This window comes from Eucalyptus grandis, chromosome 11, assembly GCF_016545825.1.
Source record: "Eucalyptus grandis isolate ANBG69807.140 chromosome 11, ASM1654582v1, whole genome shotgun sequence".
NCBI classification, from domain to species: Eukaryota; Viridiplantae; Streptophyta; class Magnoliopsida; order Myrtales; family Myrtaceae; genus Eucalyptus; species Eucalyptus grandis.
The window spans coordinates 29,818,232-29,841,641 of NC_052622.1; the positions used below are offsets into that span (position 1 = coordinate 29,818,232).

Consider the following 23,410-nt stretch of genomic DNA (forward strand, 5'->3'; position numbering starts at 1 on the left):
TCAGAAAATAAGCACTTATAAATTAGAATTCATCATCCACGAAAGTGTTATTTATTAATTATTTATTTTAAACAATATACAGGTTCTTTTTTATTATTCTTCTTCTGCAAAAGCAAACGGAATCTAAACTTATTCGATAGGTTTCTATATTTCAACGTAGGCATTTTTGGAGAAGAGGAAAGGAGAAAAGAAGGTCAAATTGAGCATGACAAAAAGTGAGATCCGTTTTTTAACCCCAACGGCAATTCTCCTCCGTCAAATCTCTCTCCGTCTCCGCACTTTTGGCGTGGAAACCCTAAAATTTGCTAAATCCCCCGTCATTTTCTTGTCCAATTCCAATATCTACCCCATCTTTCACCTTTTCGTTCAAAGATACCCTCGTGTCGGCGCGTGGGAAGGGCGCAAGTCGCCGCCGTCCGCAATTCCCACCTACGAATAGATCAGGGGCCCAATGACGCACGATTTTTATTTTTTATTTTTGATCGAACAATGACGCACGATTGGTCGGCATTAGGGGCCTTATTGAACGAATTGAAGTTGATGGGTCATTTGCGAAAATGGGCTCGGGGGCAAATTGAAATTTCCTCAAAATAAGAGGGGCCCCGAATGCATTGACGGTTAAGGCCATAAGCTAGACCTCTAATAACCGATGGCACCAACACGCCCTCCGCTGCCCCCAGCGGGTCAGTATCGTCATTGCGAGGTGCACCACCGAAATAAACGGAGCAGCCCAGGGACAATCGTGTAATTAGGGTCTACCCAATAAAATACTGCCACGCGGGGCCCACCCTGCGCTCCCCCACCTCTACCAAGCAATCCTGATTTATATTTCTTTTTCGAATATTAAAATATTCTTTGAATTATTAAATCGTTTTTAAAGTTTTTCTTTACTTTAATGTTTCTTTGGTTTCTTCTCCATTGCTGCGGATTCCTCCTCCTTCAATGGCTTCATCAACACTCTAATTCTCTCTCTCTCTCTCTCTCTCTCTCTCTCTCGTTTTGAATGGTTTCACGCATTGGCGTTCTTGTTCTTCCCCGTTGTTCCTCAGATTCTTCGACCTCGGTTCTCTCTCCTTCAAATCAATGGTGAGTTCATCGATCCCCCGTCTTTGGCTCCAGCCGTTCCCAAGATAATCTTTTTTTGATCGTGCAATTCCGCCCTCTCCATCTCCCGTTTCGTTTCCTTGGCTTTGACGAGGTTGCGTTGTTCGATCGTTCGATCGCGTTGGAATGCGCGTGGAGTTTTCTGTCGTGCGGGCTGCTCTTTTTTTTTTTCTTTTTTTTTTTGGTTGTTAGGATGAAGTAGAGAGAAAAATTCTCGAGTTGTCGGAGTGAGTCATGAAAGGGAGTTCATTTATTGGAGTTCGGCGAATGTTTCGTCGTGATTTCCAATTCCGAAACGGGTTTGCCTCCCGAGGACTAATCTTGTGTTTTCCTCGGGCGCCCCTTCTCCTCTTTTGTGGTTGGTTGGTCCGGAATCCGTGTTTCTATTGCAGAAATGGGATTGTTATTTCCTTTTTGGTTTTCATTAATAGGTGACGGTCCTTTTGTCGTTCCAAAGATTATCTGATTTGCTGTTTATCTTAGTGTGTCGAGTGTGTAATTAGAGATTTCAAATTTTCTCTCTGTTTTCTTTACATAGCATATCTATTTTGAAAGTATCCGAAAAGGGGAAATACTGAATCTTGGTATTTAGCCAGGAGAGTGAAGGACTCGTGCTCAGCTCCGGCGTATATGTGCCTCCCTTGCTTTGTTGAACTATTAATAAATTATTTAGATCGATTCTGTCCTGCAGCCTGCTTCGCCGTCTTAAATGGGCCACCGTCGAAGGATGTGAAGAAATTCTGATTAGATTGATCTGGTGTTAAGTTGGATGCATCTTGTACGAGTGTACTAGTTGGAAGTTGCAGCATGTTGGGGTTTTGTCCTAATGCTCAATCATTCCAATGCAAAGTCCGATGTTCACGAGATTGGATATTTTGTGCGACTCAATAACACCAGAAAGTGTTCACAAACCAGTGGCCTGCACTGCGTTGACGGTGTAGAGACCTGCTTTTTGTCTTTTAAGTCCCTTGAGAAAGTGCTGATTGTCATTTGTGGCAACACGAAAAATGGAAAGGTTTGCTGATTCTGACTGCTTTAAGTTCGATACTGCTAATATATATTTTGATAATCTTGCACTAACTGTCCACCTGTTTGTCTATCTTCCAGATACGAAATTTCAGGAGAGCTTGGAGATGGCACCTGTGGCAGCGTTTATAAGGCCCTCAATAAGGAGACACGTGAAATTGTAAGGGATCTTTTGTTGGAAAAATGGATATGACTTGGCACATCATGTTGACTTACAAGTTTTTTTTTACTTATGTTTTTTCCCAACCTCCTTTTCATTTGGACGTTATAATGATATTTTTCATCAGGCAGCAAAATTTGCGGATTGTGCTTGCTGCATTTATTTGCTGGCTTTGGCAATCTGGTGCCATTGCTGGAGTCTTAATAAGATTTGGGGATGCGTGGCTGTGTTTCCATGACTTGACTTTTTAGAGTCTTTTTCTGTTATTTTCTTGTCTGAAATAGTCTTTCCTAACAAAACAGTTTCACATGCGGTTCTGGGAACCGTAGTGTGGTATTTGACATCTGTCGCCCTGTAGGTGGGGATGAGGAACTGGATTTGTATGGTTATCATTGTGGCTTCCTCTTGGGCCTTCATTTATTGACTTTAATGCTCATTGGAAACTTTATGTTTTTATATATAGAGGTCTTGGGGTGCGGGGCGGCTTGAGGAGCTCCTTGGGCATACCTTGATCAATGGAGTGTAATGCTTTTAGCTTTGCTTTTCACAATCTCAGGTTGCTGTTAAGAAAATGAAGAGGAAGTTCTACTATTGGGAAGAGTGCATGAATCTTAGGGAAGTTAAGGTACTTCAGATATTACAGGATACTGTGCTATAAATCTATTCTATGCATCATATCAATAATGATAAATAATTCTGCAGGCCCTTCGGAAGTTGAATCATCCCAATATAGTCAAGTTGAAGGAGGTTGTCAGAGAAAACAATGAGCTGTTTTTCATTTTGAGTACATGGTGAGTGAGCATTTTCCTCCTCGCAGATATTCGTGTAATTTACCTAGCCTGTAATAGGAATGGTTAATGTACTCTCTTTTAGTACAGAATGATTTAGCCACTAAATTTACTTCTAAGGAAAGAACCTTCCACAAAACTCTCCTTGATATTTACTGCTGTGCTCAGTTTACGAAGACATATTTACAGCCTTAGCAATTATTGTCCCTGGTGTGTGCCAATGGGAAGATGGAGTTATTTTCTACAAGTACATTGAAAATGAGAGGAATGAATTTTAATTAGAACTGAAGAAATAAATGGGTTTAAGATATCTCCTACATTTTCTTTTAAATGAAAACTATTGTTAAATTTGTAGTGGCAACATTCAACATGGGCAAGCGATAAAACTTCTCTGCTGCTTAAGATTTTATCTTCAGATGATCAGCAGTATGATACAAGTCTTTCTCATCAAATGCATTATATGGTATTCCATGAAAATGATTTGTTGGTTACCGCCTCTAAGATTTCTTGAAAGCAAGATGGTTAAGAGTTGCTTTGGTGCTCATGTAGAACAGGACTCTTACATAATCAACCTACAGCTTGTGTGAAGAGTGTAGTTGAGAGTTGAAATCTTATCTCAATGGAATTTATTAAATAACATCCCAGAAAGTTTCACAAACCAAGAATGCCAAAGATGCTTTGGCGCACATGCAACACTGACCGCATGAAATCTGTCAATAGCTATGTATGGTGTTATGTTTAAGTTCCTTGTGACTAAAGAAAATTGCAGCTCCATAAGAGTGGCATTCTTCTATGGTTTGGTCAGTACATGAAAGGTGATGTTATTGGTGCTAATATTTAATGTGCTCCTAATCTTGTCAGGAATGCAACTTGTACCAGCTAATGAGAGAACATCAAAATCCTTTCTCAGAGGAAGAAATATGTAACTTTGTATCTCAGTTGGTGCAAGGTCTTGCCCACATGCATAAAGTAGGTTATTTCCATCGGGATCTGAAGCCAGGTAAAATTCTACTATTGTTGTAGTTGTTGTTTGGTGCTGTGCATGCTCAATTCCTGGTTCGATTTCATTTAGCATCTTTAGTATGCTTGAGGATTTTTATTTCCAAGTTTTAGACAATTTACATTTCCTTCATACAGAGAATCTGCTTGTGACTGATGGTGTCCTCAAAATTGCTGATTTTGGACTTTCTAGAGAGGTGGCTTCCATGCCACCTACACTGAATATGTCTCCACACGTTGGTGAGTCTTGTTTATTTAAATTATTCTGGTAATTTTTGCTTACCTGATGCAGCTGTCAGCTCCTGGTTAATGCAAACAGCGTGACTGAGTTGCTACATATGATCTTGTGCCTTATTTCTTGTAGGTACCGAGCACCAGAAGTTCTCTTGCAGTCATCATCATATACTCCTGCGATTGGTATGTTGTACGTACATAGAAGTCCGTACTAGAGATTTTAATACAGTTGTCAATCTATGTCGAAATCTAACTTCATATCATGCAGTTGGCATGCTCAATTGTTAATATCATTTAAGAATATCATTTTGGAGAGGATATTATGTTGGAAATTTGTCTATCACCCATGCCATGAATCAAGAGATGAGCAACTGAAATCTATTCTGTCAAGATAGTCAAATTATGTGTATAGTGGAGTACATTAAAATATAATACTGTGTTAGTGTACGGGACCAAGCTTATTCATAGGTTGTGAAATCTTATATTCTCTGGTATCATACATCCTAGCATGCATTATGGCCATTATTCATCAGCCTATATGTTGACAATTGAAATTCCATCTCACTTTTCTTTGAAAACAGCTGGTGGTTAGCTTGCGTGACGTGAAAGAAGGAAAGCGTTCGCCAATATATTGTCACATTTAGTGTTAAGGTTACTTAAGTGATCATCAATCGGGTCTGATATGTTTACCTGTGCTTAATGGGCATACTTGTATCTTGTAAGAAGATGACATGCTTCATTGATCTCAGAAGCATACTTCTCATGAGGATTTCTTATGCTGTTGCTGTAGATTTACGAGGGTGCCCATGTTCTCATGCACTTAATGGCTTAGTGTCCCTGTGTGTATAAATTCTGTCTGTGATGTTTAGATCATACTAAGCAAATTCTTGTGAAGCACCTATATGAGCTTATGTATTTGCTATTTTCTGTTAATCAGATTTTCATATTCCATTTCATAGAAGCAAGTTATACTCATGTCTAACGAAGTAGAACTTTCTACAGACATGTGGGCTGTCGGTGCAATACTAGCTGAACTGTTCACTTTGTCTCCTATTTTCCTGGTGAAAGGTGATTTTTAATATTTTCTTCACAATTATCATTGAAATTTATTTGTGATTTGTCCAGTGAATCACATATGTACATTAGTTGCGTTCAAGTTTAAATTAGTTTTGGAGAATTATCTGCGGATATAACCAATATGATCTCATAAAAAAGTTCTTGTGGCCAGTGAAACTGATCAATTGTACAAGATATGCCAGATTCTTGGCATGCCAGATTCTTCTCCTTTTTCTGAAGGAGCTTGAGTATTTTTCCCTTCATTGATATCAATTCTACAGAGGTGAGTGTTGAAGTTAATCTGTTTGTAATCCCATTATTGTCATCCTCTGCCTTATATTTAACTCCTACAATCCTTTTTCCTCTGGAAGTATTTTGTCGTCATCGTGATGTCATTGTTTCTGGCCAGATTCTGCCTGCCAATCTTTCTGCTATGATACCCAATGCTAGCTCGGAAGCAATTGATCTCATAATGGTGAGGAACTATGCTCATGGGACCCTTTGAAAATTATGTTTTCTTGCCATCTATGGACTTATAAATTAACAGATGCTGCTTTTGACCAATATTAGCTACTATGTTCATGGGACCCTTCGAAAAGGCCAACTGCCGAGCAGTCGCTTCAACATCCATTTTTCAATGTAAGCACCCCTTCTTGGTACTTTTTTTTTTTTTTTTAATATTTATTTCACCTTTAGGGAATGCTTTGTTAATGCCCAATACACAGGTTAGCAAGCGGGTTCCTTTTCCTCTGCGTGATCCATATGAGAGGAAGCTGGATAAGATGGGTGAGTCTTGGAATTGAGATTTTATGCAGTTCCTAAAGCAGCGGCATTTATTTAACAACTTCACTGTATTTTGCTTACACTCTTAATAAGCATTTTCTACTCCCACTTCAAGATTTGAATATATATATATGGAAGGTTAAAATTATGAAAACTTGTCTGTACCGTAGGTTTAGAATTTTAAAGGTTTTAGGTTTTCATTGTCAAATAAAAGTCAAAGCAAAGTTTGGGAAAAGCAATAGCTATTTGAAAAAGTGTTACGAAACAGACTTTGCTGCAGGTGCAATCCCAAACCTTGAGTTGAACCTGTGGGACTTTGGCAACCAACCTGATGACTGTTTTCTTGGCTTGACGCTAGCAGTGAGGCCAAGTAATGAGAACTTGGGTATGTATTTTAGTTTTCTTGTTTGGTTGATGCTTGTCTTGTTAATTTGTGATAAGTTATAGAAATTGCTCACAGTCAAGATCATCTTCATATTCATCAAGTGAACTTTTTGTCCTGTCAATATTTATTGTAAGATATCTATAGAGAACTTCTCTGCTATCCAATTGTGAAGTTCAATTTCACTTATCGGTTCAAGAGGAATTGGAGGTGTTACATGCATAAACTCACATGATAGTTTGAAACCTTGCACACACTTCCTCTCAGAAATATTTAATTTGCCTTTACACGCTTCTATACATTCTTCCTGTCATTTTCTGTAAATGCTTGATTTGACTTGTGTTTGGGTGCTCATCTCCCTGGCATTGGTTTGACACAAATTTTTGCTTGTCTTCCAATCCCATCTTTCTCCTTCCCCATTTGATTTCTATTGGCAATCATCTTTCTTTTTATATGCTTGATTTTGGCAGATTTGGTGCATAACGTCTCCCAGGGTTTAGCAAAGGTGAGTTTAAACTTTGTAAGCACTTCATGTAAATTGTTGTTTGAACGTGCTAATAATGGAGTTCGCTATGTATCCTTACTTAATACTGCTTTTCAGAAACAAAAGTTGTAAAGAGACTTTTGTTAGATACAATTGTACCTTTTGCTCCTGTCCTAAGAATAAGTTTTGACTGGTATCGTGAACTAGTTTGAACTTCACACTGCAGGATATTTTTTGGATCCGACTATAAAGACTGCTCAGAACCATCAGGCAAGTGTAGCATTTGAAATGAAAAGGCCCTTTTCTTTGCTCTGAATCTTAGTGTAGCTTTTCTTAGAATAAATATCTCACGTCTTTGATTAGCTGTCATTCACATATTGTGGTTTTGGTGTTTCAGTTTATTGGTCGCTTCTCTCCTAATCAAAATCAAATTCAGACACCAGTCGACTCTTCATTGTCACTGTCCTTTAGGTAAGTCCAGGTTTGAAATTGTTCAATTTTCACTTGTACAACACTTGTGACAGCCTTTTCCTATATGATCATACGGAAAAGTTATACGTGGATGTTAATATAGTTGTCGGACTGATTTTTTTTTTTTTTTTTATAAGAATGCTAGACTTTTCTTGGAGTAAATATATGGTGAATCTTTTTCTTCAATAAAACCATTGAAAGTCAGTTGTGCAGGCAAAAATCAGTAATGTGGATAAACTTTTTATCACAGACCACATTGTAGTTGTCAAGATTAGATTGGAAACAAATCTCTATCATGCAAACAAGTCGATTGTGCTTTCAGAGAAATGATATCTAATTATCTTTGTGTGCTGTAACAGTTCAATTCGGCATCCATCAATTGGAGTTCCACAGTCAACTGGGTTGACCCTTTCTTCTTGCAGCCCGGTATCTTGGACTACCCTTTATTGGCCATGCCCTCTTCTTTTCAGCAGGGTCATTGGCTTTGAGTAACTAATTGCATGGACGTCAACGACAATGAACTTTGTAATTTATTTCAATTTTTTCTTCCTGTAAAGCTCAACAGGACATCAGTATGATGTCCATAAATGGACATGCCCCGCAATACGTTTGCTTCTTGGGGAGTATAGTTCGGAAATACATGATGAACAAATTGGAATATGGAGGAGAAAATTTGTACAGGATTCTCGACTTCATTCTTGCGTTATATCAACAGAGTAATCAAATTTTTCTAGGTGCTCGCAGATAAGTGGTTGCGAAGTTTATTGTGATGCGTGTGGGTACATAAATTGCTGTCTCAAGGAACGAATTGCATAGGTCATCGTGATTTGGGAGGAAGACAATTTGTACGTCTTGCTGGGTAGTGAGTTTTTGAATGAAGTCGTGTAATGGTCTGAATTGGGCTGTCTTTTTGTGGCGTAAGACATTCAGCCTTGCACATGCCTTCGGGTTTGAAATAGCCTACATGGTATTTGTGGATGGACGCATGCTACCTGGAAAATATTCTCAGGTAGGAAGAGGGATTCTTTGCGCAAGGAAATGGCCCACATTCCCGGTTAGGGACGGGCAACTGTCTTACGTGCTTGGGGACTCGGGTCCCGTTGCTTCTCTATACGAGTCAAAATGGATGGAGATTTGAACGACGGCTGTGAGACAGGGTAGGGCCTCATCATACTGTTACTGATCGCGGGTGATGCAGGAGAAACAATAATATTTTACATACAGCTAATCAAAAGGAGGGTTCCTAGAGCTCCTTAAAACTTTCCATTTTGTAGGATATTGCACAGTGAGTATTTTGGGAGTGTTCTAGTGCTGGAAGGTTTTGCCTGGGTGGCGGGTGACTTATGTCACTATGAAGAAAAGGGGATTTGTGATCTCCTTGGCTAACGTGGAAACACATCGCCACCTATTGTGAATTTATTGATGATTGGAGCGGGATGTGTGTTAGATCAAGACCGTTGATTTCATTCTCTACAGTGTCATATAGAGTGATCAGTTTCAACTATCTCTTCGCCTAATTCGAGCTCCCAGGACATGCTCTCATGGCGGAGATCTTTTCGGCGCTTCTCCTTTGTAGCTCATTGATTTGAAACTCCCACCGAAGCTTCCACTCCACCGTGCCATGTTGTACCTGCGATATTTTAAGACAATCGATTAATCTAATTTTTGGTTGGAGTATACAAATCTACCGAACGGTAAAAGAACTTTTAACTTTTAACGGGCATGATTGGTATCTCCTTTTCATCCTACTTAAATACCAATTCTTTTCTTATGACAAGCAGGATTCTATGTGAAGAATCTGACTGTAGTCAGCATATTAACATGTACAATTTTGAATTCATGACAATCAATTACAGTAAGACAAGCAAGGAAATAAAAAGGTGAAACATGGAAAAAGAAGGAAGATACAGCAAACACCTGCTTATAACAGAATGGTTTCCGACCACCAGTGGCCATATCTCGATCGTAAGAAGCTCTGCTTGTCGGATCAGACAACGTCTCGTAGGCCTCCTGCACCCGAATGAATCTCTTGGTATACTCTTTGGCCCTGTCAGGCGGCGACACGTCAGGGTGGTATTTCAGGACCAGTTGCTTGTAAGCTTGCCTGATCTCCGACATCGTCCCGCTCTCCGAAATGCCCAAAAGGTCGTAGAAACTGTCCATCTCCGTCGCTGCCACGCGGAGGTCGTCAATGGCGGCTCTCGAAGAGGTTCTTGATCTTGCGGACGAGGAAGACCCACATGGAATTCTGACGAAAAGGCCTGGTTTTAATGGACCGGTACTGAATCTTGGGCGGATAGAAGGTCGGGGCACGAACTTGGGGTCGAGTTTGCGCGCACGTAGAAGAGGGTTTGGCTCATCTCTCTCTCTCTCTCTCTCTCTCTCTCTCTGCTCCTACTGGTGAAACAAAAGGAAGTTGCGATGTCTTAGCTTTGGCACGAGGATGAATTGTGAGTCTCTGCGGCCTCTTTAATTATGAAGGAGAATGAGTTAATTGGCAGAGCAGCCATGCGTAATGATGATAACTTAAAAATGAATTTAAATTTGAGGTTGGATTATGATTCGGATACGAACTCTGTGTTTCATTTTTCAGCTGACGGTTGTGATTTTGACCCATGTATAAGAAACGACTATTTGATCCTTGAATAAAAACGTGTTAATATTTTGAATACCAATTATAATGACATGCAGCCTGAAACAAGTGACGAGCTTTCCTTTGTATCTTATACGCGCCCCACACGACGTCATGAAAAGCAATCAAAGATAAGATTGAAGAAAATGAAAGGCATATATATCATTCTAGCGCTTTGTCCTAAATCAAGTCGGTTTCAAAATGTGACATATTTAATCTCAGAATTAAGGTTTGTTATCTATGCGGTGAGATAAGAGTCACTAAAACCTTTATAAATTTAGGTGTCAACAAAATATCAAGATCTTTGTCGAGCACAAATAGGACGAATGGTGAGTAGAGGATTTTGGTTAATGTAAACCCGAGTTAGTTAATAATCCGAAGAATGGTGTACTGTTGTCAATTCCAAATATTTCCTATACAAAAATGATTAACAAAAATAATTTCTAAGACCATCCTCACTTTTGCGTGCACATATCAAGCGCCCTCTCTAGTTTGGAAAATTAACAATTTGCATCAACTCCCAAAATCTTTCTGAAAAAAGCCACCGGCCCGCCAAAACAAAAAAACTAAATTCGATGTCTAGTGGCAAATCTGGGATCGAGCATCGCAGATCCAGGTGAAAAGCGGTTGAGACGCACAAAGGATAAGGAGAGAGAGAGGTTGTAAAATTTTGGGGACACTGATTTGAAAAAATTAGAAAACTCAAACTGTTGGATAAAAATTATGGTTCAATATAATATTTTAATGTGGGTGATGGAGTAGTAAGGATGAAGGAAGAGATGAGCTCCATTGGCGCGATCGTCCATTACTCAGCTCGAGGCGGCGGAGTGGGCCATGCCAGGAGGTGGGGCTGAGATCGGATTGGGCTAAGGTTTTAGTATTGCGGACTTTGCGACGGACAGTGTTTTGACATAGTGAAAGAGCCTAATTTGGAAGGACAATTACGATACCATAAAACAAGATTGAAATGTAGGTGTTGATTCAAAACGGAATTCTAAATGTGAGAGTAATCTTCTGATATCTGTCTACGACACATCGAATGCCAGTTTCAGAAACAATCCGGAGGACGGTAAGAGAATACTAGACGGCCGCTGTTACAACTTCAGCTCGTGAGATGATTTTTCGATTAGAGGGTGCGCGAAATTATACAAAAACTAAGATGGCCCAGCGATTCGACGGAGAGAAGGACGGCTCTTAATTCCATCCAAAAGACGGGCCGAAATTGCTTATTTTATTGCTGATCACTCTCCACTCAAAGTCGTGCCCTTTAGATGATGACAACCAACAACATTGATTTTGATGGAATTGTCGAGAGTCTTCATCAAATGTTATCTCCTTCTGAAACGTTTTTTCGAGGTTCAAGTAAAGTTGTTGCGCGGATTTTATCTAACTGTCTTCGTTCGACCATTATTTCATCCGTTCGCTCTAATAGTCTGATTCCACTTGGTACCCTCTGTTATGTGAAATCATCAGTTAACGTTGTGTCCTTTTCTGCAAAATAGTCATTCTTCTTCACAAAATATCTCTACGAAGAATCTACATTCGTCTTCATCAATTCGAACCCAAACTCAACCACCGCCTGTACTCCTCCCTGTTCGCCATCATGAGTACCATCAGCGCTTGCGTCTCTCTCTCTCTCTCTCTCTCTCTCTCTCTCTCTCTCTGGGTTCACAAGTGGCCATGGCATCAACACCTTGAACCGAGGTCACAGGCCTCTTCGTCCGATATCGAGATCACGAGCTGCATGGAAGCCGGATTGCAATCCTATCCCCCAGGCCACGTAAAAGTCACCAATGGCTGACTGGGTGTAAGGCACAAAAGGCGTCTCATTGATGATCTAAATCAAGAAAAATGAACGCTTTGAAAACCAAGACTTCCTTATTTAGTTATTCATAAGAAGCATGGTAGAGATAATCTATTTTCGATTCATTACCCCACCTATGTCGACAATCATGTCATGTCATATACATTAAACCTAAATCATTGATGACCACTTGAGACAGAGGTTGTCTTTTATTTTAGGTGCAGCTCACACGTCCTTGGTCAATGTTCCGTAGGAAACCAAGTTGCCCAATTTCCGATGCCACCCTTGTCGTGAAGCAGGACCGACGTAAGGGGGACCAGATCGTTCTATCTACGACTCAAGCATGCAAGACAATAAGACACGAGCCCACTTGCACTTAGTTTATGTTTTATTTAATATTATTCATTGAACCATTCGACCGTGGAAGGCAAGTTGAGGGTAATTCTAGTTATCCCCATGACGGAAGTGGAAATTCATAGCTGCCGTGAACTAATGCAGGTGAAATCCACATTTCACGAACTCAAATTCATTCTTGAAATTGGATTAACTTAGGTGAAGTTCAAACGTCAGAATTCAGGGCCCAAAGCCGGTTGGTTGGTTGTCAAGGCATTAGGGGTCTCCATTTCGGGAACTGAAGAAACACGTATCAGTAATCCCATCAAGTATAAGCAAACCGTTTGAGGTCGATGGCTAGGAATTAACCAGTTCGCGAGCCCTTCTTTTATAAAAAGATGGTCTATTAAGAACACAATCTCAAGTTATGAGTTCTTTCTTAGTATATTACCACAATCTATGTCATGATAAAATAGATAATAGTGTATACTTTGAATTAATTTGCTCCACTTACTTCATCGAAATATTTTTATAGTGCTCAACCCGCTTCTATTAAAAATTCAAGGGTAACAAAGCGCCACGTTCTTTGCTCTCCTCCAATCAAGGGAAAATATCAGTGGTATCAAATAGTCAAGTCATGTGGACGGGGGTGCTCATTCGTCCAATTAGACCAGTCTCGATCGAATACGTGGCAAAGCATTTAAAAAAAAAAATAGTAGCCTACAAAAAGCTGAAGATGAGGAAGATAGAAGCACATTATCTTTATTAAAAAATTTGAAATGGCCAATCAACTTTCTCTCTCCTCCTTCAACCCAAAAAGAGGACGACAAAATCGTAAATTTGTTCCCTCCTCGCTTGAATACTCCTTCTCGAACTCCACCTTCGTCCTCCTTCCCCAATTGTGCCTTCATCCCCATGCTCTCGCCTCTCCATTCCTCTCCTTAGGGCCTCTCCTTGTCAAGACCTAGACTCGACTCGGCTCGCCCAAAGACTCCTGGTCTCGCTATTCGCTTTTGAAGGACCTGTCGTCCAACTGGGGCAACTACCCTCCCAAGGAAATAATCCTCCTCGATGGATGCGACTATGAGCACTGTTTATCATCATGGAGTTCCCTATCGACCACTGGCCCTCCAACAAAAGATGATCAATGCTTACATCAAAACCTAACCTCCCTTCTTGCAAGGTAAAGAGTAGAAGAAATACTATCTTTTCCCCCTTTAAATTCCAGTCCTAGTTCAAGTTGAATGTGTTCAATTTGTTTGTTTATTTGTTTCTTGGTGCTGATTTAGATGCATTCGAAGTTTCAGTTAGGAGTCTCAGTTGGCCATTGATGCTTCGGTGGTGAGGACCGAAAGAAACGTAACTATAGTTTTTTTTTGGTAAAAGAAACGTAACTGTAGTTGAGGTTAAGTCCAAATTGAAAAATTGAGAAGCTTGGCTTCACTGCTCAAGTTACCTTTTAAATATGCCTCCTACCAAGTTGTGAGAATCTAAACTAAAATTATAGGAAAAATCCATGTATGTAACAACAATAATGATATTCATAATCTTTGTTTGGCACATCAGGATATGAATCCGACAAGACCTAGAGAACACCCAGTAATCCTATTTAACCAAGATGAAGCATTAATCAAATTCAAGCCAACGTGATCTAACAACAAGGTAAGACCCAGCCTCAATCATTGAATTAATTGGTTGGCATATCTAATTAAGTTATGTTTGATCGTTTGGATTTCTAATCATAATAGGACTAGATAGAATAAAACATGAAATCCAAGCATTTTGCTATACCTATCCATTGTTTAGTGATTGTAATAATAAAGTCTGATTTATTCACATCATATCATATACATTATTTAATATAAACGGTATATTAATGTAAATTAACCTAAAGGAAGTTCATAAAAGGAGAGGATAAAAATATCTCATGACACTCTTGCCTACTTTATTTTTATTTTCCTCTCTCTTTTAACAATTTTCTTTTTTTTTCCCCTTCCATCATTCTCTAATAACATTTTATTAAATAGTAAGCTATATCGATATACCTAAAATATGTAATATATTTGTATTTATATATTGAATTTATATTATAAGATAGAATTAAATTCATATATAAATATAAAAATTAGATTAAATTAAAAAACTGAAACTTTATTTTTTATTTTTTAAAATTTTTATATTGGAATTCAAATATTACTTATATAAGAATATGATTTTAATTTTATTAATTTAAGAAGTTTGTTATTCATGAAAAATAACTTTCTATTACAAATATTAAGAATCCAAGCCACATTTATCTCATCCTACATGGGATAATTTTATCTAGTCTATATTCCTCTTTATTTAACTTTATCATATCTTGAGCAAATACCAAACATAAGATATGATAAACTTTATTCTATAAATTTTATCTTGACTACCAAAAGCAGGCTTAGAGCATCACTAAAAAATGACAACTAAACCTATAACCAAACTAATCAAGTGCATATCCAAGCTAAAAAAGGAAAACACTAGCATCCAAAAACCATATGAACATCAAAATCACCTTAAACTTGGCAGGAGAGCTCCTCGGAGATCAAGCATCCGAATGTTGTAAAAGGGGTCATGCAAACCAAGTAAGCCTTCTAATTTGCCTCCTCCTCAATGAAACATAGAATTCATCCAAATCAACACAAAGAATATCATCATTCTTGTTACAGTAGAGGGATGAATATCATTATTCTTGTTGCATACATTGTTTATGAGTATAATTTTATTTCAAATTCTCACAACTTGGCAAGGGGCATATTAAAACAGGCAATGAAGGCAAGCTTCCCAGATTTTTCAATTTGGACTTAACCTCAACTGCATCAACATTTCTTCTGGTCCTCACCACTAAAGTATCAATAAGACTCCTCACTAACTTCGAATGCTTCAAAATCAGCACCAAGAAACAAATAAACAAACAAACTGAACACTTTCAGCGTGAACTGGGACCAGAAATTATAAAGTAAAAAGATAGTATTTTCTTTTATTATTATCTTCGCTACAGAAATGGAGGCCAGGGTTTTGATGCAAGCGCTGATCATCTTTCGTTAGAGGGCTTGAAGTCAGTGGGGAACTCCATGACCATGAAATAGTGCTCGTGGTTGTAGCCGTTAAGGGATCATCTCCTTGGCAAGGCGATTATACTAGAAGCTACATTTCTTGCGATTAATGTACAATTGGTTCGTCTACAAAGTCAACAAGACATCCCTTAGATGCTCAATACGTTGCCAGTCATCTAGACTATACATGAGGATATCATTAAAATAGACCACCACAATCTTGCCAATGAAAGATTTGAGGACCTGAGTCATCAAAAGCATGAAAGTGTTGGTTGTGTTGGTGAGGCCAAATGACATGATAAGCCATTCATACGAACCTTCACTTCTTTTAAAGACTATCTTCTAGTCATTGCAAGGGTGGATGCGGGCTTGATGGTATCCGCTATGCAGATCATTTTTGTGAAAATCCTTGATCCAACAAGTTGATCAAGCATGTCATCTTGGAGAGGATTAGAATCGGTACTTGACAGTAATCCATTTAATTGTTCAGCTATCAATGCACATGTGCATGCTCCCATTTGTCTTTGAAGTAAGGAGTTCAAGGATTGCACAAGAGCTCATGCTCTCGCGAGAGCCTTTTCAAAGGAGTTATCCTACATGGTCTTGTAAAAGCTGGTTCTCCTTCACATTCATCTGGTAGGGCAGCAAATTAAGGAGGCTCACTCTTAAAAGGAAGTCAATGTCATTTAGATATCTCTCGAGGAGTAATCCGATAGGCACATTCTCCGAAATAATATTGTTGAATGCTTTCAACAAGGGCTAAAGAGCCTCAGAATGGAAATAACAACTTGTCGATCACCTTCCTCCACAATCATGTACATCTCCTCACGTTTACTAACGTTTAGCATAATACTCATACTCTACTTCTATGAGGCCTAGGAAGTGCTATCTCCGGCTTTAAAGTAATCTTTATCTTTTCCCACGTAGGAATAGGTGTTCTCTTGAGCCCATTGGGTGATATCAACGTCATACTACCATGGTTGTCCTAGCAGAACATGGCACACGCATCTCCACCACATCACAAATAATAGTGTCCTTATAGGATTTTTCCAATTGAAATAGATAAACGATAACTACATTACCTTGAGCTTGGCCCCTTTACAAATCCGCCCGATTATTTAAGAGGAGGGATGTGACTCTATTTTTAGTTATAAATGGTCCACTAGGGCCTCGGACACTATGTTATCACAACTTCCACTATCAATTATGATATCGTAGACTTTGCCATTGACAATGCAACGAGTACAAAAAAGATTATTCCTCTAGGTGTCCTCTCTTTGTAGCAAGCAATAGTTATCTAACGATGCAGTCGACATGCTTGCCTTCTTTGTCCTCCACTTCTTCTTCATCCACCCAGCCATCTTCGTATATGTCATTGTTGTACTTGACAACATTGGCCTTCTTCCGTTGTGGGCAGTCGCTGAACGATGGCCCGGTTTGTTACACTTGTAGCATTTGATTGGTTGTGGCTTAGCATAGAGGTTCTGGGCATTCTGGTTGATGTCATAGTTATTTGCAGCAACTAGTGCCTCAGGCACCCCAATAGCACTCCCCAAGTTCGGTTTATATTGCCGGTTTTCTAGTTGGAGGATTTTGGAACATCTAATTGTGTCCCTCTTCCAAATGATCCTTGGGCGAAATAACTATTAATTAAATTAGTGGGGTACTTCTCTCTAGTTGCATCTTGACCTTCGGGCCATTTCTTGGACATCCTAAACAGAGAACAAACAATGCAATGAAACACGGTCTTGAACATTGAGTTGCATGCCATTGATATACCCAGTGGCCTATTGTGCCTTTGACTCAGCTAGGTAGTTGTAGGTGGAGAGACTCCTCCACGTATGCTTGGATTGATCGGGTTGATGATCCTTAGCCAGTAGTGTTACCATAAAGATTAGTATTCTTTGCTAGACGTGCCAAAGTGACGATAGCGCTTTTAGTTCAAGTCAATTCATGTCAGTACCAGATTATGGATTCGTGAATAAGATGTATATGAAATATGTACGTTTTTAAAGAAGGAAACAACACTAAATAAAATGCAAACACACATGCTTCAAATTAAGCTGCAATTTGTTTTTATTAATTTGTTGTTATTTGAATATAGCGAATATCTAGTGAAGTTTATTCGAGTAATAAAATAAGTTGTTGTTGAAATTATTTTAAACTATTTTTGAATTGATGGATAAATAATGCATTTATTTGTGTAATTAACAAATGTATATTTCAAACTAAGTATTATTTATTTAGTACGACAGATTTCTGGGGTGCATTTAATCTTTTTCTAAACTATTACACTAAGTTTGTGACTATGAAAATGCAATTTCAATTTCTAGATCTCAATACATAAAAACTCTTGAAAAATAATTAAAAAATGTATCTCGTCTAATATTAAAAATATTAGAAAAATATCAAATGCACCCAAGAAAGGTCTCTCGAGGAGGGTGTCCATTGGCCCATCATTCGATTATATATAAGTTAGAACTGAGATAATATTCACTCAAATACTTGCCACGTGGAACCTAACTTTACCTTTGTAATGGTACATTGCCACATGTGGCGTGTCATATGGAATAACTGTTCCAAGTGTTATCTATAGTATGATCTCATATTTTTAGGGATATGGATTTAAAAAAAAAAAAAAATTACCCATACAACATTGGGCCTCTTGAAACTGTGTTACCCATTTTGCTAGCGCTAGTTGGAGAGAGAAAAAAAATTCTTACAATGTGAAGTTCAAACTAATTCATGATACCAATCAAAACTTACTCTTAGGATAGAAGCAATAAAATACAACGATTGCATTCGTTCACAATGTATGAGATAGGCTGGCTATACATGTTAGATATAATTAATCGCGTCAACTTGATTAATGACATAGTCTATAATGACCTACTTAGTATTTAATTAATTTGTGTTAGTTATATTATTTTTATCTTAATTGCTAATGACTATAAAAAAATGAACATCTTCATCACATGTCAAGATTTATCTACACTATCATTCAACAGAAGATATATTCAATTGATGTGCCGATTTAATTAATGATAGTTTTCAAACTGACCACAAAATAGATAATAGTTACGTGAAAATCAGAATGTTATCATAACTGAAGATTGATTCATAAATCTTTATCCTTCAAAGTAAGATCTTTTAACTTCCAACAATAATTTACGGAACCCACCCACACATGGCTGAGGTGGTTGAGAGCTTGCCTTTCCTCCTGCGGAGGTTCTGGCTTCAAACTCTCTAATCAGCTACGTGATTTAAGTGGGAGTCTATGGCGGTGGTGTTGTGCTAGTCTGCCCCGAGGTATAGTCACGAATACCGAATCGTGTAAGCCGACAAGGGAAAATAGATCCTCGGTCACCAAAAAAACAAAAGAACAATAATTTACGGAAAGTCCATTAGTTTTCCGTCGTGGAGATGCACTTTAAGATTTGAAATTTTGATTGCTTGTTGACTTACTATATAGAAGCATGGACAAATTGTGCAAACTACGTCGTGGGGACGGCATCACTTGTCCGCCAGATCCGTGAAACACATGGGTGAGAAAATGTCCTTTGATTAGGACGGATCCGTTGAAATTGTCCGACATCACGGCAAGAGCAAATTTGTTGGAGGACAAGGAAGAGATGGAAGGCAATTTCCATTTCTAGATCTCAATACCACATAAAAACTCTTAAAAAAAAAAGAAAAAAAGAAAGAAATGCATCTCTTCTTTCACCTAACCACTGCTTACATTTGAATATATCAAATATATGGATACTGGACCCCTAGTGTTAAAAGTGGTAACAAATGGACACTTAAATGTCAAAAATTATGAAAGTGATGCTTAAGTGCCAAATCGAGAAAATGGATCACTTGCTACAGCGTACGAGAAAATCCGACTAAACGCCGACGTGGCAATTTTCGGTATTACACAAAACGATATCATTTTGTATAATTCGAATTTTAACATAATAATTAATTAATTTAAATTTATTTATTTATTTATTTATTTATTTAAAAAAATAGGGGGAAGGAGGGAGGAGGGAGGTAGCCGCGGCTAAGGGCTCAGCCCTTGCCACCGCTACGCCGCCGCCTCCTCCATCGCCGAGAAGGTGGGGGTCGGTAGGGGGCACCAAGCTTGGGCCGCGGCCTCGCCCAAGGCTCGGTGGCCCTAGTCGACCCTCCAACCTTTCAACAACGAGCGGGGAGGAGGTGATGGCGAGCTCAACCCTCAACCGCCTGCCTTCCTCATCCTCCTCCTCCTCCTCCGTTTTTTTTTAATATAATAAATTATTATTATTATTATTAGTTTTAAATTTAATTTAATTAATTTTTATATTATATTAAAATTTAAATTATGCCAAAGCGACGTTTTTTGTGTGTATGTTTTGGCACGATTACGTAAGCGAGAAAATTAATAAATAAATAAATATCATGTAAGATTTCCGGCGAGGCTTACCAAAGCGAAAAATTAATAATAAAAATAAATATCGTAAGATTTCATTTTTTGTAGTTTTGACACTTGAAGCTTTTTGCCCAAATATATGTATTTACCTTTTTGCTTTCGAGATCATTCGTAAACTTCAATCTCATCCTTCGAACGATCTCTTAGTAAGGTTAATGGTCATAATTTGATGTACTCCCCAAAGACTTTGCTCATGTCGTGATGCTCGACATGTAATAGGTTCCACCGCATTAATCAGATGGAAATGTCCCACCCATGTGTTTCACGCTTCTAGCTGGGTACAAAGTGATGCTGTCCACAAATTCATGCCTTTGGGCTAGAATGGATACTAACACAAATCATCGCAGGAGAATATAAATAGGCATGCATGCCAGTGCACTAAACATAGATTGTTACCAGCAAATCACACCATTCCACAATGGATTCTTGCAGTTTCGCGGACATCCCTCATGAAATGCATGTCGTTCTGGCTATAGTTTTTTCCCTTCTAGCGCTCCGCATCATTCACAAACTTGTCAAATCCGACAATAAAAATGCCACCGGAAGCAGAACCCCGGAACTGCCCGGGGCATGGCCTCTGGTAGGCCACCTCCACCTCCTCTCGGGCGCAAGGCCTGCCTTTCAGAAGCTCGGGGCGATGGCCGATGCACTCGGGCCAGTGTTCTCACTCCGGCTCGGCATCCACCGCGTGGTCGTCCTGAGCAGCTGGGAGGCCGCCAAGGAGTGCCTCGCCACGAGTGACCACGCGCTCGCCTCCAGGCCAGACATCGCAGCCAGCCGGTACATGGGCTACAACAGGGCCTTGCTTGGGCTCGCCCCCTATGGCCCCTACCTCCGCCTCGTCCGCAAGACTGCCAACCTGGTGCTCTTCTCGAGCCAGCGCCTCAAGGCGCTGCGCCCGGTGGAACTCCGAGGTCGACTCCTTACCAAGGAGCTGTGGCATCGACCCCGGCAGCGGAGTGGCAATCAGCGAGAAGTTGGAGCACATGACGTTCAACATGAACCTGAGGATGATATCCGGGAACAGGTACGAGATGAGGAATTCGAGGAGGTCGGGTCGGATGCGTGGAGGTTCAAGACAGCGATGAACAAGGCCTTGGGTCTTTTCGGGGCGTTCGTGCTCTCGGATGCGATTCCGTGGCTGGGGTGGCTAGATTTCCAGGGGCAAGTGAGGTCCATGAAGGAGACGGGCCGGGAGCTCGACTACGTGCTCGAGTAAACTGAGACAACACCTTGAGAAGAGATCAAACAAAGGGTTTCGAGTTGATGATGGCGACGCCGATGTCATGGACCATCTCTTGAGAGCCTGCCCGAGGACGATGTGGTGTTTGGCCACGAGCGTAAGAACATAATCAAAGCCACAGCTTGGGTATAAATTTCTGCGTTCATTATCATCATTTTTATTAAGGTTGAGATCATACTGCATGAACAAATATAAATTTGCTAGATGCAGCCGCTCCTGATTTGAAAGTCTACAGTCGCTCCTTTCAACCTGAAAAACTTTTCTCGACCTCGTCTAAGGAAGATGCCTTCAACTCCGGCACTGTTCATGGAAATTTCTTTTTTCGAATGTTCATATACTGAAAATAATTTACTTTTGTTAAAAATTTGGATGTGTGCATGCGGAAGCATAGTTTTGGTATTGATTATAGGTTTTGATTAGTGATGCGTGCAAATATATGATATATTTTGTAGTAGATGGATAAGGGACAAGATACGATAGTTCAAGAATAAAGCATGGGATATGGGGGAAATAGTTTTATTAGATGCACAAAATAGCTTGATAGAGGTGTTGGTGGAGGAGAATCTTGATATGGAGTTTATAAGTTCACTCCCCACACCGAGTCACCGTGGAGGTCTAAAACCTCTCACGGTGGAGGATTCACCTCACACTCACTCAAATGATGAACCATAAGCCTATTTATAGGAATTACAACCGAGTAGCACACAATTTTGTCTGACCTCAACTTTTGACTAAAGCTTTCCTTCCTTAACTTGACTTCTTGTTGTCCACGTTCCAATTTCTTCTTCAGCCGCTATTCTTGAGTTTTATTCAAGGTTTCTTACTTGAATCTTCTCCAACTTGGCTTGTGCATATTGTTTCTTTTGCTGCTGCTTGCTTGTATTCCCACGTGAATCTTCTCGGTTCAGCTAGCAATTCTTCAATTTTGCAGCCATCACCATTGAGGATTCTTCTAGTTTGCAGGCTGTATGTTGCTTCGTTCTAGTTGTCCATTTTTCTTGATTCTTCTTTCTTCACGGTTAAGTAATAGTTTCTAGAAAAATGGATCACAATTTCCAACAACTTTCTTAGATATTATGAGTCACATTGACGAAATCTTGTTAACTGATTAAACAAATCAATTATTCCCTCATGTTCTTGAATCTGCTTATCGGACATCCACTCAAGATTCGGTTGAATCTATATATGCTTTCAGCTTACTTCTCCATTACGACACCTCATTCTCTCTCACTCTCTCGATCTGCAGATCCTGATACTAACTGGGACAGAGAGCACATCCATCACAATTACATGGGCACTTTCCCTCCTCCTCAACCACCCGGCCGCTCTCAAATCTGCCCAACAGGAGCTCGATGCCATCGTCGGGCAAGACAAATGGGTCCAAGAGTCGGATATTAGCAATCTCAAATACCTCCAAGCCATCGTTAAAGAGACTCTTCGCTTATACCCAGCAGCTCCTTTGACGGGGATCAGAGAAGCCATGGAGGACTGTCACATCAGCGGCTACCATGTTCCTAAGGGCACTCGAGTGCTTGTCAACATCTGGAAGTTACAAAGAGACCCTCGGGTCTGGGCGAAGCCCGATGAGTTTCGGCCGGAGCGGTTCTTGAAGGAGCAGGAGGAAGTAGACTTGAGAGATCAGAACTTCGTGTTTATTCCGTTCAGTTCGGGCAGGAGGTCTTGCCCAGGATCCACGCTGGGGTTGCAGGTAAGGGTCACTTTTGGCATGATTCTCGCTCTTTTATAAAAGGACCAACCCAAAGTGACACTAGAAATTAAGGCGTTTTGGTAATCACGTATTTGACTAATCGAGTTACAAAATTGAACAGGACTCGGCAAGGCCTAGAGGGCCTATATTGACAGGCTTAAACCAAGAAAGAAAATGCATACGCACGTTCGCTATATCATGCTTCCAACCTTTTGGCACGAGTATGTGTCTGACGGGACTCGGTGACTCGTCAGACCCAACTTGAATATTCAAACTCGACTTTGACACGTAAATACGAATTGCAGGTGGTCCAATTCACGCTAGCACGGATCCTTCAGGGATTCCAGGTGACGCCGGAAGAGGGGGCGACGGTGGACATGGAGGAAGGGTCGGGCATTGCCCTGCCCAAGGTGAAACCGCTTCGAGTTGCACTGGAGCCGCGCCTTCCGCTTCATCTCTACGAGAACCTCTAAGTGGAGGGAAGGGAATAATATGATCGAGGCTATTTTACTATGAAGACCTTCCTTGCCGTATTTATTATCGTTTGGTAGTTCGATGTAATAGAAGAAAATGGTTCTATTTCCTTTTTCTTCTCTTTTTACCTTCGAAGTGTGTAATGAATAATGGACTAAATAAAAAGGACTCTGTTAAACACTTCATAAGA

General features: G+C 39.8%; 1 protein-coding gene, 1 long non-coding RNA gene and 2 pseudogenes across 2 annotated transcripts; 3 read left to right on the top strand and 1 right to left on the bottom strand.

Annotated features, from left to right (window-relative positions):
- Window positions 1–2,053: 2,053 nt before the first annotated feature.
- LOC120289335 lies at window positions 2,054–7,266 on the top strand (annotated as a pseudogene).
- A 153-nt stretch (window positions 7,267–7,419) lies between these two features.
- Window positions 7,420–8,230, top strand: LOC120289336. Its single transcript, XR_005547257.1, has 2 exons — window positions 7,420–7,487; window positions 7,847–8,230. It is a non-coding gene; the product is annotated as an uncharacterized LOC120289336 (long non-coding RNA).
- Window positions 8,231–9,000: 770 nt separating this feature from the next.
- Window positions 9,001–9,809, bottom strand: LOC120289867 (chaperone protein dnaJ 20, chloroplastic-like). Its single transcript, XM_039305250.1, has 2 exons — window positions 9,405–9,809; window positions 9,001–9,117 (listed from the first exon to the last, which is right to left on the bottom strand). The coding sequence occupies exons 1-2, from the start codon at window positions 9,648–9,650 to the stop codon at window positions 9,001–9,003; spliced, it is 363 nt and encodes a 120-aa protein (XP_039161184.1). The 5' UTR covers window positions 9,651–9,809.
- A 3,283-nt stretch (window positions 9,810–13,092) lies between these two features.
- LOC120289413 lies at window positions 13,093–23,262 on the top strand (annotated as a pseudogene).
- Window positions 23,263–23,410: the final 148 nt, after the last annotated feature.

Excerpts from the sequence above, each read along its gene's own strand:
- LOC120289867 (XM_039305250.1), bottom strand. The coding sequence starts at position 9,650 with ATGGACAGTTTCTACGACCTTTTGGGCATTTCGGAGAGCGGGACGATG. Across the intron at positions 9,118-9,404 it reads AACCATTCTGTTATAAGCAG|GTACAACATGGCACGGTGGA; the intron begins GTGTTTGCTGTA and ends AAAATATCGCAG.